Below are 19,728 nucleotides of genomic sequence, written 5' to 3' on the forward strand. Positions count from 1 at the left end.
ATAAAATGTGTTGGTATGTCACACTTATTACATGTCATTACTCACAACATAAATGGAATATTATGCTTTAAATGGATATGCTTAGAATACATTTCTTTAAGTCAATGTGAACCTAAAAATATATTATTAGCCAATATAGCTACTTTAGAAATCGGTGAACAAAAAAAACTCATAAAGGCTAAATACTGCTTTAACACTTTGAAATCTAGTTGCCTAGCAAAGTTCAAGGCAGGCCTATTGTCAAAACAATCACAGTTTGTTCTTTATACAATCAAACCCCTAGAATATCACATAAAACAATACCAACTTCATAACAAGGCAGTTCATTATTGAAAGATATACTATACTCAAATTTGATATTATAAAATATTAGTAATTGCTACACAGTCTCTTTGTAAATAGAAAATATACATGTTTTGACTTTGCACAAAGAAGATACGTTATGTTTAAAATTCTACACACTTTAGGTGGTCACAATAATATGAATTAAAAAACTGGCAGTCTTTTTAAGAAAGACCAATTTTACTTGACCTGTAATAAGGACTGCAGCTTAGATAAATAGATTATCTTTCTTTTTCAAATACTCTATGTCAAAAGACAATTACTCTGTAAGAATTTCATAGATTTCAATAAATTTCTGTGATTAAAATATTTTACTCAAGAATGGGCACAGTATATCTTGAAATAAATAGCTGTAAGGAATAAAGTATTTTACACTACAGTATCTGATATGTACTCTTTAGATTGTACAGAATACATGGATGCTTTGTTTAATATCTATTAAGGCAATAAAGCTGCATGCCTCCAGATGAGCCAAAATATTTCAAGAAAATCAAACTTGAGGAAAAAGGACCAAGATTTTAAGAAAAGGAAAAAGATTAAAAATTCAATCAATAATTTCCATATTATGTGCCATTAATGATATTGCAGTAATTTTCACCATGTTTCTACTGCATTACTCTAATGCATGACTAATGCAGTAATAGCTATTTCGCATATTTTGACCTCTTTTAGGTAATTACATGGATTGTAAGTGATGTGAGCAATGAGTAAATTACTTTTTGTATTAATGTCAAAATATTTTACTTTTAATGCATTTTCATGAATATTTGCATGGATCTGAAGGCATGCAGCTTAAGAAGACATAAGGAATTACCACTGGACTTAAGGAATTCCATACAACAAGATAAGGCGACAATCTAAATGGTGAAAAAAAAGATTGATCTGTACACAGGGGCCATTTAAAAATATAAGTAAAAAATTGTTGTTTTTTATTTCATTTTAAAATCATTTCATCATACCTATTTTAGTTTGATAGTAAATCCTTAACTTTGGAGTGTTCTTCTTAGAGTAATGTGAAAAGAAACATTGACAAACCTCAAGTAGGTCTTGTGGAGGTAGGTTTCTGGGTCAGAAGGTAGACATTTTAACCAAATGACCACATAAAAAACAAATCTATATAATTAGTATTCATAAAATTAGCAATATACAAGGTTAAAACCTGAGTACATGTATTTGGGAGTTAAAATGGCACATAGAAATTACATGCTCATTTAAATTTATCAAATATTTATCACATTATCTGCTGGATATAAAAAGTAAAACTACAGTACAAAAATATTGGTAAGATAAAAGTTACTATTTTGGTTTTCCGGGTAACAATAAAACAATGACCTGATACATTCTATACCCAAACAATACTGTCCTCTGGTACCCAAATATAAAACAAGAGCTGTCTGTAGGACAGCACGCTCGGCTATTCTAAGTGCTTGATAGTAAAAGAGCCTTAATATTGTTTAATTTTTTAAGTTCACAAAAGGGCTAATTTTTTTTTATAAATTCATGTTATAGGCCTAAGAGAGAGTCTAATTATACAGTATTGGCTTGACTATTCGGAAGGTAATGTCACAAGGGTGTTTTATTGAGTATAATAATACTAATTACCTATGAATAAATAAATTTGACAGAAAAGGTACAAAGGCTTGTTATTAAGATGTTTTATCAAGTAAATCACTGCTTTATTATTATGAATGCATAAAATTGTGTCCCGAAAAAGGCACAAACCCTTCAGTAGTTATTGAGATAACAACTTACATGAAAAACTTAACCATGAATTTCTAAGTTGAAAAAAGGGAGAAAAATCAGCCTAAATGCAAGATAGAATTATGGATCTTTGTCAGTGACCTACAATTATGACCCTAAATGCATATGTGAAGTTTTTAATAAATATCTTTAATAGTTATTGAGATATGTAAAACTGGCATGTAAACACTAACCAAGAGACTAAGTAGAAAAGGGGATATGAATCAGTCTTAATGCAAGATAGAGTTATGGAACTTGGTCAGTGACATACAATTATGACCCTCCAATTATGACCCTAAGTGCATGTGTAAAGTTTCAAGTAAATATCTTTGAAGACCTTTAATCTTTAACCAAAATTTCTAAGTTTCAAAGGGGCGAATAATTCTGCAAATATTGCAGGCAGAGTCATGCAATTTTGCAAACTGATGAACATTGTTACTATAAAAAAGTATTTTAAATTTCAATTGAATATCTCAAGCAATAATTGAGATATTTGACTTTACAAAAAACTTTAACCAAAATTTCTAAGTTCCAAAGGGGCATAATTCTGTTAATATTGTAGGCAGAGTTATCCAACTTGTCAATCTGATGCACCTTGTTACTATAAATAAGAATTGTAAGTTTCAATTGAATATCTCAAGCAATAATTGAGATATTTGACTATACAAAAAACTTTAACCAAAATTTCTAAGTTAAAAAGGGGCATAATTCTGTCAATATTGTAGGCAGAGTATTCCAACTTGTCAATCTGATGTACCTTGTTACTATAAATAAGTATTGTAAGTTTCAATTGAATATCTCAAGCATTGATTGAGATATTTGACTTCACAAAAAACTTTAACCAAAATTTCTAAGTTAAAAAGGGGCATAATTCTGTCAATATTGTAGGCAGAGTTATCCAACTTGTCAATCTGATGTGCCTTGTTATTATAAATAAGTATTGTAAGTTTCAATTGAATATCTCAAGTAATAATTGAGATATTCGACTTTACAAAAAACTTTAACCAACGCAGACGCTGACGCGGACGCTGACGCCGACGCGACTACAATAGCTCTCATATTCTTCGAATAGTCGAGCTAAAAATGCTTTGATTAAAATACTAAAATAAACACTTAAAACTTTTTTAAAACTATCTATAAAACTATAATATACATGCATTATGATTTTACATTTAAACAACAATTAGCTTTTCAAAGTTCCTGATTATTCTTTTTTTTACCGCACTTGATACTAGAGGGGACTTCAAAGCCATGAATAACTAAATAGATGCTATCCCGAACACAGCGACTTGTGTTTTTTTCCAAGCTAATCCTGCAGTACAAACTTTTACTCCTACAGCTTCAAAGTGCACTTCCTTTCACAGTAGTTTAGTCAACCACTGGGTTGCTAATTGACGTAATTGTCAAAGTTGTAACTCTGAAAGTTTTTATATACCCCTGGATTAGCTGGGAAAACCCAAATATACTTCAATACAAAGTACATTGTATCTCTATTTCAAGGCTTTGATTTAAAACTTTCAAAAATGTATAATAATTCCTTAAGAAAATTGTCATTAGGAAAAAAGTTTTAAAAAAATATGAAAAAAATGAGTAAATTTAGCTACATATATTATTAGCTTTGTGTGTATTTAAACTTTTGTAGTATGAGGATTTTCAATGTAATTTGTTTCATCAGTATCTAGTTCATGACATAGAGACTGGTAGCATGAGTATTCTTCTGACTTCAGACAACACGGTATCTGTCCCCTACCTAATGGATGAAAACATATGTAGTATGTTAACTGAAAAAACAGTTGTAACAGTACCCCTAGAGACACTACAAAAAACGTTGGTATATAAAACCACTGACTCTTGTCATCAGTAAAGTAAAACCAAAACCCCATCATTGCCCAATTTTCTGCGTATACTATGAAATAATATACTAACATTCTGTATCTTGTTGCACCGTCTCGAACATTCAGAAAGCAAAAGACTAGAACATATCCACATACGATATTAAAGAATCTCTCTTCGCACCGATTCTGGTAAAACTGCGTCTTTTGGCAGAATAGCCATCCCGCCATTGCTATCCAGTGCACACCTACCACGAAGAACACAATATAGTCAAACAGTGCGGCAAACAAACCAAGAGCAATAACTCTAGGTCCTATTTCAAAGGCACGCCATAAAAACGAGAAAACCATCCCTGGTATGGTAATATTTTCTTTGTCCTCGTGAGAGAACCTCAGGGCCTTCTGATAAGCGACCATGGACCAGGATAGACTTGCCCACGATGATAATATTGCTGCAGCCCGTATTCCCTCTGAAAAATAGAGCACAATGTAATATATGCATGCTGTCAAGTCATTTTTTACCATTTATGAAACAGAAAATTTTAACTGGGATAGTTAATAAGTTTTCTTTTATCACACAGACTCAAAATGGTGCAATTTGCATTCAGTATGTTTAAATTACCATCTTTCAATCTGGACAAAACAATTTACTGAATTTATCATTGTACATGAAAACTTCAAATAGGTATGACTATCTAAAGATTAGCAAACAGTGATTATTCAGATCATCAATGGTCTTTGTGTGATTACATTATTATCAATCTGATCTAACTGTGCAATACAATACAATAAAGCACTAAAAAATAAAGCATAATTCTCAATTTACAACATAATCTGGGGGACATATCTAAAGCATCACAAGTACTGCAACATTGAACTTACTAATAACAACTTCAGCAGGTTGTCCAGCTTCATTAAAGATTTTAGAATAAAATAAAATCTTAATCTAATTCTTGGCGATTGCAAAATGGTCAGATATGAAAGTAAACAGATACCTATTCAGGCATTATGATAACTGCTAGGTAGTACCTTACAAGGTACTACATGAGATTATCTATCGAATATCATAATAACCACAGAAATTAAATTACCACTCTGGCAAGTTATAGTGAAAATAACACTAAATATTTAGTAACCTTGATGATGTATTTAATTCATATTTACAACTAATCATTTTCTCAATACTGTTCTTATACGTTATTATAATACTGCCCATTTTGTAAAACATCCATTTTCATTTGATAATCATTATGTTCATATACAGAGCAACTGTCTACAAACACATATGAAGTTATTTTCCCTGAAATTTTCCCCCAAATAAAGTAATTATGCTGTATTACGAATTACGAAGCATATAACCATTTATATGAATCATAAAATCAGTCAGTCATCTTTATAAATAATATTATAATACTGCATGTTTGTAACATCGCTTTTCATTTGATAATTGTGACATTTAGATGGTTTTTTATACACAGCTGCTGTCAATTTATGAAGAAATCTTACTTTTTCTGTAAGAAAGGAAATGTGCTGTATTATAGATTTGTTATAAATATTCCTGACATGTTATAAGACTGTATATAGACGGCTTTTTGCAATATAACCATTGTCTAGTGACCTGGTTTATATTTCCAAACAACCATTTATATGGGTCATAGAACCTGCCAAAAATCTTTATACATGTATAACTAATAATATACACTGTTCATGTCAATTTCAGACAACTTATCAACTATTTGGTGTTACCTAGAAGCCATGATTCTTGCTGTCGATGTAGCATTAAGATATATATCTGTAGAACAAGCTGTGGTGCGGCTTCCAGGAAACACTCAAACATTCGTATACAACAAGCATCCACATCTTCCATCCTCATCACAATGTAATGACGCTTCTTTTCCTTTGGTGGTAAATTTTTACTGCTGCTTTTTAAACCATTGTATATGTACTCGATCTGTCTGTTTTGTTAATAAAAGAAATACAGAAATAGAATTGACAGGCATTATATAAATACAATGTGAGAAGGCAAAACACATTCAGAAGCAAGAAAATATCAAAACTTATAGACAGTAGTAGTACTAGTACTGTATACAATACAGGTGTGATGGTATCATTTTCCATTTGAGCTATTTACAAAATAAAGGCACATAGTGACTGTGTAACCCATATTCTTTTCAATTCCTTAGACTTTCTGAAATATCAAACATGTGTTAAATAATGTTTAAATAATGGATTAAAAACATGTTAGATGTTTTACGACTGAAAAAAGTAGCGATGAACATGGCATGAAGTCATGTGTTATTCAGGAAGCAAAATGTCAACAAAGTAGTATTTTGATTTCCATACAAAATACTTTTTAGTTAGAATTATACAAATTGCTAACAGAAATAAAGATGCAAAAGATAGTTCATGTAAATAGTAAATGTTTTACAAAATGTAGGGAACTGTAACAATGAATTCAAACAGTTTTTGAGAAATAAAAATGATAGCATTTCTGAGGCATAATTAAATGATAATGGGCCTTCAAAGTAACAAGTTCTTGATTCAGTCCCAGCCGTAATGATATCCATATCAGATGACAAATATTGATGATTTATTAATCAAGTATAACTTTTCTATATTTCACTTTCATACCTGTTTTTCATAAAGTCAGTAAAATATGTAAATACAATTATGATGTGTAATGTTAATAAAATATGTTCTTTAAATGCTTTTCTAACCGCCTTTTCTGATTACCACTATAGACTATATTCATCACATTACAGTGTAGTTTAAGAGATGTCCTTTTGACTTGGCACCTGTTTCTATGTATGTTTTGCACCTGTTTCTATGTATGTTTTAGGTGAACTTTTATCTTTCCTAGACATTTTAATAATTTGTCTAAATCAGTGACTTTTCAAACTGTAATGATCTTTTATCAACAGAAGAATATCAACAATACACTGACATTATTTCTATTGATGACAGCTCCAAAAGCAAGGATAATTCCAATCAAAATAATCAGACATTAGACAGTAACATACCTTATAACTGGTCCCATCATCAATAGCGTCAAAGTAAATCTTACTAGCCACAGACACATAGATGTATGTTTAACATGTTCTTTTCCACGATTTTTAATCAATATCTGCTGACTCTGGTAATCCAACAGGTACCAACGAAAGTTCAAAACACACGTAATAAAAGACGGCCCAACAATGAAAGCTGTTGTTAAAGCAAACTCCAACATGTTGTCTTGATGAAAATAATCTCTTGCTAGTAAAATGTCTGTGACGACATCAAAGTAGAAGAATGCAATTGATGACAAGCCGATCAGAACGTCCAGACATGTGAAATCTGGACCTGTATGTAAGACCTCTGTCTCAGAGTGACCATCATGCGGAGGAATTTGACGTCTTCTTCTATCTGTGTGTTCAAAATCAGGGAGAGGTTGATCTGGATGTATGAATCTGTCTATATCCGAACATTGTGAGGAACTTCTACTCTATAAAATAATAATTTTTGAAATCATTAATATTTTGTTCCTTAATTTCTTATGTAAATAAAACTTTTTACATAGATGTCATCTGGAACATACGATACGTTATAGTACATCCCAGATGTCATCGAAAGCAAAATGATATCCTATAAATTATAATACACTTAAATGCATTATATATTACACAATTCTGAATTGATTGTTAATGTAAAATAAAGAACCTGACACTTATTGATCCATCTATTCTTCTGTTAAATGTTATATTAATTTATAAATTCAATTATAGTAAGGGTATTAAAATATGTTATTGATAAGTACTTTATTTATTAACAAGTTGAATAAAAATTATAATGCAAGTCTATGATAAGCATAATGTTATTAAAAATTTTGATCTTAGAGTTCGATCATTTCTAGAAATATGATTTTTTTATGACATAAGCCCAATCGGGCATTTTATCAGCCTGTTAAACTTCTATTTTGTGTTCTCTGAATTCAAGGAAAGCTGCCTGTTTATTTATTTATCAATTTATTTGGTACGACTTGTTTTGAGTACGACCTATTTCAAAAACATCAGACAACAAACCTGGACTTGAACGAGGTCAGGAAAGTCTGCAGCTTCACAACATGTTTTATCACACGCTTTTAAAACGGAATCACTTTCGTCAGACGGACAATAGCAATAAGCAGCAACTTGTTCCGAATATTTGCACCGTCTTGAGTGCGGAAGTTTCTTCTTTGACACCATTTTGACAATATGTGCACTCCGCAACTTTTTGGCCCTGTCAAACGTTATTGATAATAGGCGAGATGTTCCGAAAGCGTTCTGAACCGTGAGCGGGTGCGGGCACGGGTAATTGACTATTATATATAGGCCTGCCTATCGCGTAAAATCAACTTTAAAAAAAAACTTATTTTAAAGATAGAGGATTAAAAGAAAAAAATCGCGCTTTTTATTTTAATATGAAAAAGGCAAAGCCTCAAAGCGAGCTCGATGTACTTTTAACGTGAAATAGTATGAAATAATCGCTCATTTTTATTTCAAATGCAGTGACGAGTGTGCGTGTGACGCGTACTTTGTTAGATATGGATCCGCCCCTGTCGTTAAATGAATAACGAGTTTTGAAAACGTTGATAAAACTTTGTTTATTTTATTTCACTCTATAATTTTTCAAGCGAAATAAAGATTATTAAAAGTGAAATAAACGTAAAACTTAAAATGTTTGCGACATTAAGGTATGAGACCCCTAATGAGCACTATAAGGAACTATAAAATTGACAACATAGGTCAGTTATATACCTTTAAATACACAAGAATGCAAAATTTAAACAAAGTTTACCGTATGTTTTACGAGTCATGAAGATTTTTCTAAAGTAAAACTTGGCTAATAGAAGGGCTCTTTTTCAGAAATGAGAAACTCTTATTATTCTATTATATAATAATTATGTAATAATGTTTTCCTATAGAAAATATTTTAGAAACAAATAATAGCATTCAGCTAACAAATGACCCAGCAAAATTATTTTTTCTACTCAAAATGTTTAAAATATGTAAATATGTATATAAATGTTACCATACCCCACCCATTTTAAGTAGTTGTTTGATCATTTTTCTACTTGGAGGGCCTAATTCAAAATATCCCTAAAATTTTCTCAAATCAGAGGCTGTTTTCAAAGTTTGCATAAATTTTCTTAAAAGTATATTGGATGCGCTTGTCAAATATAAAATACTTTTACCGTCTAGTTTTTATTTTATTAGACTTTGAAAATATCAGGTACCATATTTGATAATAAATTTGGCACAATTTAGCCAAAAGATACCAATAATAATTTTATAATTAAAATGAAACACTTTTTTCTTATCAAGAGTGATCTGAGAGACACAAATAATGTTCAAAGAAAAAAAAGAAAGAAAAAAAAAGTTGCCTCTTCTGGGGCTTGAACCCACGCCCCTCAGTTTCAATGCGGTTGACAGTAGTTCTAGTCTATTTGAGTACTCTTCAAAGTGGAGGTAATGCATAAGGTGCTGTTTGGCGCTACATTGTGACGTCACGTAAACAATACTTTAAACGTCTGTACAGCGTTAACGACTGAATAAAAGATATTGGTGTTCGGATTCATTTTCTTAGTTAGACCATTTTCTTTCATTCTCGATAGTTTTCACAACAAAATTCGACAAAAAATTGTTTTAATTTATCAGATTTTTCAAACAAAATGGCGCCTTCAATTTTCTTCGATATTTCACAGCTTCCGTTATTCTGGTTTCCTGTTTAATTATGGTTCCCATAGACGTGCGCGGGTGACCAGTCTACACATCCGTTTTCAGTCAGAATTCCTCAGTTTTTATCGTTATCTTTAAATTCGAAAGGTTGCGATGTGTCAAATTCGTTACTTTGGACGAAAGTTTTCAAAACCATCACTTAGCAGGTACTCGCGTTACCGTTAAGCTCGCTTTGCGAGCAGGCCCTTCGGGCCAGCTCGTCGAGCTCGCTAATAAGAAAGCCATGCTTAAATCATGATATCAACCAGATCTCAAAGCTCTGGGACTAGATCTAATAGATTTAGTCTAGGCCCTATTAAATTACATCCAAACGGCATTGCATCTAAAAAAATCTTTTACATATAGAGCTCTATTCAATTTTTCTGTCAAATTTGGCTACCAAATTAAACACACAAAAAGCCCCAGTTTCGTCTTGGATTACATGTATCACAACTCACAGACATCAGGTTCTTTCAAAATCATATTTAGATATATTACTAAGAACGAGCAATTGAATTTTCTCGGTTAAAGATATTTTTAGTAATGCCGGTGTAACATTGTAAACTGACCCCCATAAAATAGTGCCCCCGGTCAATATTTTATATAAAATAATGAACCCCGGTCATAATATCATGACACGGGAGTCTAAATGTCACTTGTCCGTGCGTGTGTCCGTGCGACTGTGCAACGATTCGACCGAATCTTTTCACTTCTACTGGACGGAATTGTTTCATAGCTACAAACTCTCGCGGATAACTACTATAATCGAAGCTTAGCCTCAGTCTGCATTTTCTACAAATGACAACGGCTAGGTATATGTCATTCGAATGCAGTCCTTGTTTGTTCTTATAAGCTCGACTATACGAAGTATATGTAGAGCTGTTCTACTCGCCCCGACGTCGGCGTCCGCGTCCAGATTTAAGATTAAAAGTTTTGGTGCAGTAAACTATTTTTCACTATCACTTTTTTCATTTCTAAAGGTATCAACTTCATAATTCAAATATATGTTTATTATCATTAACCACATCTTATGTGACAAGGTTCATAACTCAAGCACCAATATTTTCAGATTTATCTCCCCTTGAACTTAGAATTTTCCTTAAAAATTAATATTTTTTACTTTTACTTCTTTATTGATTAAGAGACCAACTTCATACTTCAAATATATGTTCCTTATCGTTAACCACATCTTATGTGACACGGTCGTTAACTCTAGAACCAATATTTTCAGAATAATGTCCCTATGAACTTTTTTGTTACTTGAAAAATGTTATTTTTTACTATAACTTCTTTAGTTTTAAGGGATCTACTTCGAACTTCAAATTCATATTCCTTATCATCTGGGACATAAGATAACTTATGTCCCAGTTATCATCAACAACAATTTATACGACAAGGTTCATAACTGCTGAAGCAATATTTTCAGATTTATCTCCCCTTTAACTTAGAATTTTCCTTGAAAAAATCGTTTTCTACTGTTACTTCTTTATTGATTAAGAGACCAACTTCATAATTAAAATATATGTTCCTTATCATTAACCACATCTTCATAATGACAGGGTTAATAACTCTAGCACCAATAGTTTCAGATTTATCTCCCCTTGAACCTAGAATTTTCCTTAAAAAATAATTTTCACAGCACTTCTTTATTAATTAATTCATATTAATTTAGGGATCAATTTCTTACTTCAAATATATAAATTTTTTATAACATTTATTTACAAGGTCATATGCAATTATGTTGTGCAAAAATAAAAAAAAAATTGAGTGCTTTCTTGATACTGATACAGAGATATATATATTTATATCATAATTGATTTTTCTTTCATAGTTTGTCTCCTTAGGGCATTAATTGTGAAAACAGCATTCGAGAGCCATTACAATTTTTCAAAAGTAACATGACTGTCTTGTAAGGCGAAATGTAATTATTTATGACGGACGTTAAATGGTTTTAAAAGTTCGCGATTCTTTTAAGTTCAGAGAAGTTTTTCGATGGAAAACTACGAACGACTTAAGCAGGTGTTGTTCAGATGCGCATCATTATATCCCTCGTGCTACGCCCTCGTGATATAACCCCTCGCATCCGTGATTTTATTTAGCGATAAAATCATTGTTGACGAAATGTTTTAGAAATATATATGACAAACAGTGATTTTATCGATTAATTAAATCACTGTTTGGAGTGTGGATGCGAGAAATTTTATCATGAGGACGTAGCCCGATGATAAAATGATCGATGCAAAACCGAACGACAAACAGTCGTGTTTTTATTAAGAGATGAAATCACTGGTTTGGATACATTAGTTCGATTCTAACACGATATCAAGAAATTTATATGTTGCCGTACCTGATATTTAGCTAAATTGAGACTAATTTGTTTCCGTACTTATATTCAGCGCATGGCATTTTTACGTCACATGTCTAATGGTTACGTCATGAATATGTCTAAATATAAATCGTCAAAAGTGATTCTATTCCATTTTCTAATACAACCCGCATTTTTCCCTGTTGAACATAGAAAAACCGAAAGTGTGTGTTATTCGCTTGATAACATCACTGTTTGTCGTCCAGATGCGCATCAATATATCACTCGGGCTAGTCCCTCCGCTCGTGATAAAGTTTCCTCACATCCGAACTCCAAACAGTGATTTTATTGAGCGATATTTAAAATCACAGTTTAGGATATATTATTTCTTAAATAACACACACACATTCGGTCCTTCTATGTTCAAAAAGGGAAATGCGGGTAGTGTTAGAATATTTCTTAAATAACAAAACGTCAAACCAACCATTTTTGCACATTTGTAGTTGATTTGTATCTACACATAATGCAGATCTTTATTTGCTAATGATCAGTCATTTAAATTATCTCCATAAAATATGCTGAATACAAATCAGTAAAACTTCACGTTTTCAAGTAGCTCTAGTATGTTAATGAAACGTTACATTCATTAAATTGAAATGTAACGAAGCACAACAACTAGATATATGATTAAAGAACATTTATGTATTAGACACTAAGCAAATATAATAGAGGAAGACTGCAGCTAGTGGAAAATTCAAGTGATAAATGTTTGCTTAACATGCACGATATGTATAAAAAAGCAGAAAAAGGGGAAAAAAGGATTGCTTTGGTCTGGGCTTTGAACTCTCATTCTTTACCGAAACTCTGTGCTCTCACTGAAAATTAGCACGATTTCAGATTGGAGAATTTGCATTAAGCATTTACTTCTTTAAATTTCATTTTTTTAAGGCACAACAATTAACAACAACAACACATATACGCAATTGTTATATGTCTTTGACTTCACAGATTGTTAGGTGGGCGTCAATATTTTATAGATAAAATAGGGGATCATTGTTTTATATATAAAGGGGTCACTTTTTTTATAGAAGGGGGTTACATAATGACCGGGGGTCATTATTCTATAGGGGTCACTTTACAACGTTACACAGGCTACTAATGCTACCAGTGAAAGGACATTCTCGGCGCTCAGAAAAATAAAGACCTATCTGAGATCGACAATGTCTTAAACAATCTTATGGTGATACATATTTATAAGTACAGGACAGATTCGCTCAACTTACGTTTAATTGCCGATGAGTTCATTACCACCAGAGCGACGACGATGTGTTTGGAAAATTCACATAAAATGAGATTCTGAGCGGTCTAAGATTATTGTGAACATGCCAAACGATAACCTGTCATGTACTATGTAAACCGCATGTTGTCGATTGTTAATTAAAGCTTATACCATTGTGTACTTTATGCTGGGACTAGTAATGTGTATCTTTCTGTCCCAGGATTTATGTTACTCCCTTCATGTAATATATAAACTGTTCTAGTATGTAATATTTCTTGTATTTGTTTATTTATAATTTTCAGATAGAAAATGCATCTAAAGAATTACAATAACATCAATTATTGTTTATTCAATCTTTTAGATAAAAATGCAACAAAAGAATTATAGAATTATAATAACATCAATTGTTGTTTATTTTTCATTTGTATACAAATATCAATTACATGTATTCATCTTTTATGTACACCTGTCCGTTCATTATGCGAACCTTTTATCAATTAAAATCACGACGCACAAATGTGTGTATATTAGAATAAAACATTTACTAGCGGCAGATTGTAATCTGTGCCAAATATAAGGGAAAACGGCCCTGAGTGCATCCACACACACCTAGATTCTAGGCTAGAACCAACCTAATTGGCCGAACGAAACACAGAATCATAAATAAAATATATAGAGGATATTTGTTTGTTTGGTGTAAGATGAAATTTTATTTCATCGAGTGGGCTTTAAAAACAGTATTCTTACGAGTGGCGTAGCCACGATTGAGAACTACTGTTTTTTAAAGTTCACGGCAGCCATTTTTTTTATATTTGTGTAATTCACAGGAGGAAAATAATTGTGTTTGATTCAGAGGGATATCATTTGGATTTGTTAGTCATACACCTTTTTAAAAGAAAGAAAACTTTTTTTGAGGATTGCAACAGACAAAAAATAAGTGTTGACAGATGTGAAAACATTCAAAAAAGCAGCTAGGAAAATGGAAAATTTGGAAGCTGGCTCAGGAACGCTGGGTTGTTAACTTGTTCTTCGAGTGATGGCTGTCATTGCTTTTCAATTTTTCATAAAGCATACGGCAGTTATTGCTCGTAGGATACTTTAATATGCCCAAATGTCATCAAGAGCAGTTTTGCATGTGGAAGGAATGTATTTTTTAGACTGTTAAAATGAAACAAAAATTTAGAGACGAAATTTGGTCATTGGAATTTGAATGAATAGAAGTAAGTTTTCTTCTTTTTATTACTTTTGACATTTAAGTTATTTATCAATTTCAGCTTTGCTTTTTCTTTAAACAGCCTGACATTGTCAGAATTGTCAGCAAAAATAAATCAGTAATCCACTGAAAAGCATAAAATAAACTCATTACATAAATACATTAGATTAGTAAGATAAAAATGCTTTCTGGATGGGTAGAAGTTTTTCTGTAGATTAAATATGTTTAGAACTTGTTACGTGCAAACCTATGAATTTTTTACAAAATCATAAAAGCTTAAGTATCAACGTTTAATTTAGCAACTCAAATTCCCTATTTAAAGGTAAAAATGACCATTTTTCAAGTATATAGAAAAGTTTTCCAAAGAAATCCGTAACATTTTCCAGGAACTCCGTGACAGTCATCATAAAAACTCCAAACAAGTTATAAGAACTCCATCCTTCCTGTGACAGTTCCTCTCTTGTGACTTTAGCGGATTTTCATAGAATAGTTCAGGCGTAATAACAAAAATGTAGATATAAATATAACATATACCTATGAAATTGAGGTGGGAAGGGTACTTGTTCTGATATTTATCTATTTACATACTGAAATTACGCTTGTTAATATATATGGGCCAAATAAAGACGACATTTCGCTTTTTAAAAAAAAATTCAAAGTTATATGGAAAGTAAACAAAATGAAACTTTTATCTTTGGAGGAGATTACAATTTACCTTTTGATCGCAATATCGATAATAAAGGGGGGACTTAAATACACAACTTAAAAACTTATGCTGTTAAAGCCTAAAATCATAAGTTGAAACATTTGATTTATATGATATATGGAGAATAGTGCACCCGACAGATAAGACTTATACATGGCACTCAAAGGAAAACCTGTAATATTTTGTTTATTGTCAATAGTATTTAAAAGTCAGACATAAAAGCGAGGTTCAAATTTGATCATTAATTAGTCAGCATATTTTAAGAAATGGGAGAACAAAAAAGAGGAAATGGTTTCTTTAAAATGAATAATACTATTTTATTGAATGATACATGAAAGGAAAAGGTGAAACAAGCAATAAATGATTTGAAAATTACCAATTCAAATATAGATCCGCATATAATTTTGGAATTAATAACAGGTTTAATTAGAAATGTAACTATAAAAGAAAACTAGAAAATTGAAAAATCAAACAACTTGAACGTGAGATGAATGAATTTATGAAATTTGTTACTGAAAGTAAAGATGAAATGATACAAACAAATCTTAAAACAAAACAAGATGAGCTTAAACAGATATACGAAATGCAAATAAATGGATACCTTACCAGATTGAAATTACAATATGATGAAAACGGAGACAAAAATATTAAACTCTTGAAACAGTTAGAACAAAACAAAGCGGAAAGTAAATTAATCAAAACACTGAATATAAATGGTAAAAATAACTGAACAAACCGGCATACTAAATGAACAATTTAAATACTTAAAATTATTTAATGAAAAAAAAAGAAATAAAATTTCTTCTGCAAAAACTCAAAATTAATTGAAGAAGAAAAGAAATTATGCCAAGGTCCTTTAACGCTAAATGAAATAAAAGATGCAATAACAAATATGAAAAAATGGCAAAAGCCCCAGAACAGATAGAATAAATGCCGACTTCTATAAAAAAAATTGGAATATAATGAAAAACGATCTGCTAGCGTCACTGAATCAAAGTAAACACAATATTTTTTTCTGAATTACAAAGACTTATAACTCTTTTACCTAAATCAAACAAAGATTTGAATCTTATTGAAAATTGGAGACTTATAAGTTTATTAAATGTTCACATACCAAATTGGGCAGAAGAATGCCAAATTAGCAAATTAAATATGAATAAGGGTTTTAAATTTAAATAATCATCCCATAAAAGTTTAAAAAAACAGGTTTTGTTAAAAACAGATACATGTATGGGAGAAAATATCAGATTATTGTGTGAAGCAATAGAATACACTGCAAACCATAATAAATCTGGAATACTTTTTTTACAGACTTTTAAAAAGCATTTGATAGCATTGATTACAATTTTATTAATGAAATCTTAATCTATTTTGAATTCGGAGAATCTTTAAAAAATGGGTTAAAGTTTTTTACAACTCCCCAACAAGCTGTGTATCATAAAATGGACATACATTTAGCTTTTCTTTAAATTGAAAGAGACCATTTGATTTATATATCGTTCATGCACATATGTGTTTATTGTATGTCTATGGATCAAAGGATATTATTGGCATTAACAGATTATTATGCAATATATACGTCAAGGATGTAACTTATGATGGGGGATGACTCCGACCCCTTCATACAGGCTAAATAAACGCGGTTACCCAATTGGGGCCTCAAAATAAAAATTATTTCACGAAAAAGTTTTTTAAAAAGAAAAGAGATATGTAAATAGATCAGTGCATTAAATATATAACAAATAAATTATGTCTTTCCCTATGTTTAATATTGTGGTTTCAAATGGTATTTATTTCGTCATTTTCTAAATCATGACATAAATATTGGTAACACGAGTATTCTCCTATTTGATGACGGAACGGTATCTGTCCCCTACCTAATGGATGAAAACATCCATAGTACATGAACTGAAAAAACAGCTGTAACACTAAGCCAAGAGGCATTACAAAAAACGTCGGTATATAAAACCACTCTCCTTTCGCATCGGTGAAGTAAGACCAAAAACCAATCATTATAAAATTTTCTAATACGACAATAATGTAGTAAACTAGCATTTTATATCTTGTGACACCACCTCGGACATCTAAAAAGCAAAACATATAAACAATTCCACACAGAAGGTCAAACAATCTTTCCTCACACCGATTCTGGTAAAACTGTGTCTCCTGAAAAATTAACCAGATCGACATTGCAATCCAGTGAACACCTGCCACAATGAACACGAAAGAGCGAAACTGCGGAGAAAATAAACCAAGAGCAATAACTCTAGGCCCTATTTCACAAGCACGCCATAAAAAATTGAAACCCATTCCTTGTAATGTATGATTTTCCTTGTCTTCGTGAGAGAACCTCTTGGCCTTCTTATACGCAACCAATGACCAGGCTAGACCCACCCAGGATGTAAATATTGCAGCTACTTGTCGTCCCCCTGAAGAATAAGAATCATTATTAACCATTATTAATTTTAATAAATGTAGTAAACTGCACTTACAGACTTCAAAACATATTTATAAAAAAGTGCAACAAAGGCAATTCAATTTTATTTTTTATCACTACATGTAATAAAGTTTGTTTTCTTAAATGTGTTTTCTTAGATGTGCGTGCCGATTTAATACTTTTGAAAATAAAATAAATGTAACTTGACTATTAGCAGTTTGTAAAATCTCCATAAACAATTAATATTTAGATTTCTTTAACGATCGTGGTATTCCTGTAATTAAACATAATTTACATTATATTATTTATTTGCAATTTGGGACTCAGGAATCATGCTAAAGTACAACAAATGCCAAATGGATAACTTTACGGACAATAGAATGAGAGGGGACAATCCATTTTATAATTGCGTAATCTAACAAACTGCTCGATACGTCAATAGATATCACAAGTAGAATAAGTCAGTGATATGTGAAAAACGTTAATTTAATTGTAAGACCTATGTGCCATGATTCATCCTGTCTTTGTGCTGTTATGATGTATATTTGAAGAACAAGCTGCGGTGCCACACAGAAGGTCAAACAATCTTTCCTCACACCGATTCTGGTAAACTGTGTCTCCTGAAATTAACCGATGACATTGCATCCACCAGTGAAACCTGCACAAATGAAACCGAAGAGCGAAACTGCGGGGCGGAAAAAATACCAGAGCAAACTCTAGGCCCCTAATTTCACAAAGCACGCCATAAAAAATTGAAACCCATTCCTTGTAATGTATGATTTTCCTTGTCTTCGTGAGAGAACCTCTTGGCCTTCTTATACGCAACCAATGACCAGGCTAGACCAACCCAGGATGTAAATATTGCAGCTACTTGTCTTCCCCCTAATTTAATTGTAAGACCTATGTGCCATGATTCATCCTGTCTTTGTGCTGTTATGATGTATATTTGAAGAACAAGCTGCGGTGCCGCTTCAAGGAAACATTCAAACATCCGTAAACAGCATGCATCTTCATTGTCCTCTCCCATGATTTTGTAGTGAATGTCTTTTTTCTTTTTTGATGAATCTTTACTGCGGCTTTTCAATCCGTGATATAAAAATTCGACCTGCCTGTAAGTAAAACCTAGATTTTCATATTAGTAGTTAATCAAATGATACTAATTTAGGAAATAGAATTTAGTATCAGGACATGCAGGGATGGAAAAAAATATTTTTAAGGTTCGTTATGAAGGCTATATTACTGTAATTTATTGCCTGCAGCAGATATATTTACATTTGGATACTCATCACAGAAATTCTTTGTGTTATCTGAAATAAGTTAAGCCCTGTGTTGTTATATCGTAAGAAAGAATAAAAATATTCATATTGAATCTTGGGCTTTATTTTTCATTTTCATCAAATATCTTTATGCTAATACTGACTTTTTAAAAATAGATAAATAAATAAAACTTTTACATAAAAAGTTCTTAAATATACCTTATAACTGGACCCATCATTAAAAGTGTCACAGTAAGCCTGGTCACCCAAAGAAACGTGGATGTCCCCTCACCGGATTTATTTTTGCAAGACTTCTGATGATCTAAAACATACCATCGGAAATTCACGAAACATGTTATAACTGAAGGAACAACAACGAAAGAAGCCGTTGAACCAAATGCCAACTTGTTTCCTTGATGGAAATAATCATTTGCTAGCAAAATATCAGTTACAACATCGGTGTAGAAAAATAATATTGATAAAAGGCCGAAAACAGCTTCATGGATGGTAAAGCCAGTTAGGGTATCTTGGTCTTCATTTGAACGACTTCGACGTTCCCCGCTACAAGTTTGTTCCGAACCGAGAAGTTCATCATGATGCATTATTCTGCCGATATCACCAACAAACTCTACAAAGGGAAAGCATATGTCGAACTTTTGCAATAAATTAACCAAAGGCAAAGTTAAAGATAAATGGCAAATTTATAACTATTTGAAGCATATTATCAAACAGACAGGAAGTCTTGTAAGAGATATACAACGCTATTGAATTACATGTTAGTAGGACCTTGAAACAAAATAATTTGCATACATGTACATGTGTGTATTTATTTTCTTCATGTTAAGAGTATTTTATATAATGAGTAGGAATTATATAAAACCAATTT

The 19,728-nt window shown here is 31.6% G+C and overlaps 1 protein-coding gene across 1 annotated transcript; it reads right to left on the bottom strand.

The window, feature by feature from the left end:
* Positions 1-3,662: 3,662 nt before the first annotated feature.
* Positions 3,663-19,453, bottom strand: LOC132747636 (uncharacterized). Its single transcript, XM_060737071.1, has 7 exons — positions 19,062-19,453; positions 18,346-18,695; positions 17,329-17,578; positions 7,973-8,168; positions 6,935-7,395; positions 5,661-5,869; positions 3,663-4,384 (listed from the first exon to the last, which is right to left on the bottom strand). The coding sequence occupies exons 1-7, from the start codon at positions 19,442-19,444 to the stop codon at positions 3,711-3,713; spliced, it is 2,523 nt and encodes an 840-aa protein (XP_060593054.1). The 5' UTR covers positions 19,445-19,453; the 3' UTR covers positions 3,663-3,710.
* Between the last annotated feature and the right edge of the window lie 275 nt (positions 19,454-19,728).

This window comes from Ruditapes philippinarum, unplaced genomic scaffold (assembly GCF_026571515.1).
Source record: "Ruditapes philippinarum isolate M1 unplaced genomic scaffold, ASM2657151v2 ctg3873_1_1_1_1, whole genome shotgun sequence".
Taxonomy (NCBI): Eukaryota; Metazoa; Mollusca; class Bivalvia; order Venerida; family Veneridae; genus Ruditapes; species Ruditapes philippinarum.

Bases quoted from the DNA above. Each gene is read 5' to 3' on its own strand.
- LOC132747636 (XM_060737071.1), bottom strand. From the start codon at position 19,444: ATGCATCATGATGAACTTCTCGGTTCGGAACAAACTTGTAGCGGGGAA. The intron at 18,696-19,061 runs GTATATTTAAGA...TTTTACTTACAG, and splicing joins ATGATGGGTCCAGTTATAAG to GCAGGTCGAATTTTTATATC. The intron at 4,385-5,660 runs GTAACACCAAAT...TCTATTTTTCAG, and splicing joins GCAAGAATCATGGCTTCTAG to AGGGAATACGGGCTGCAGCA.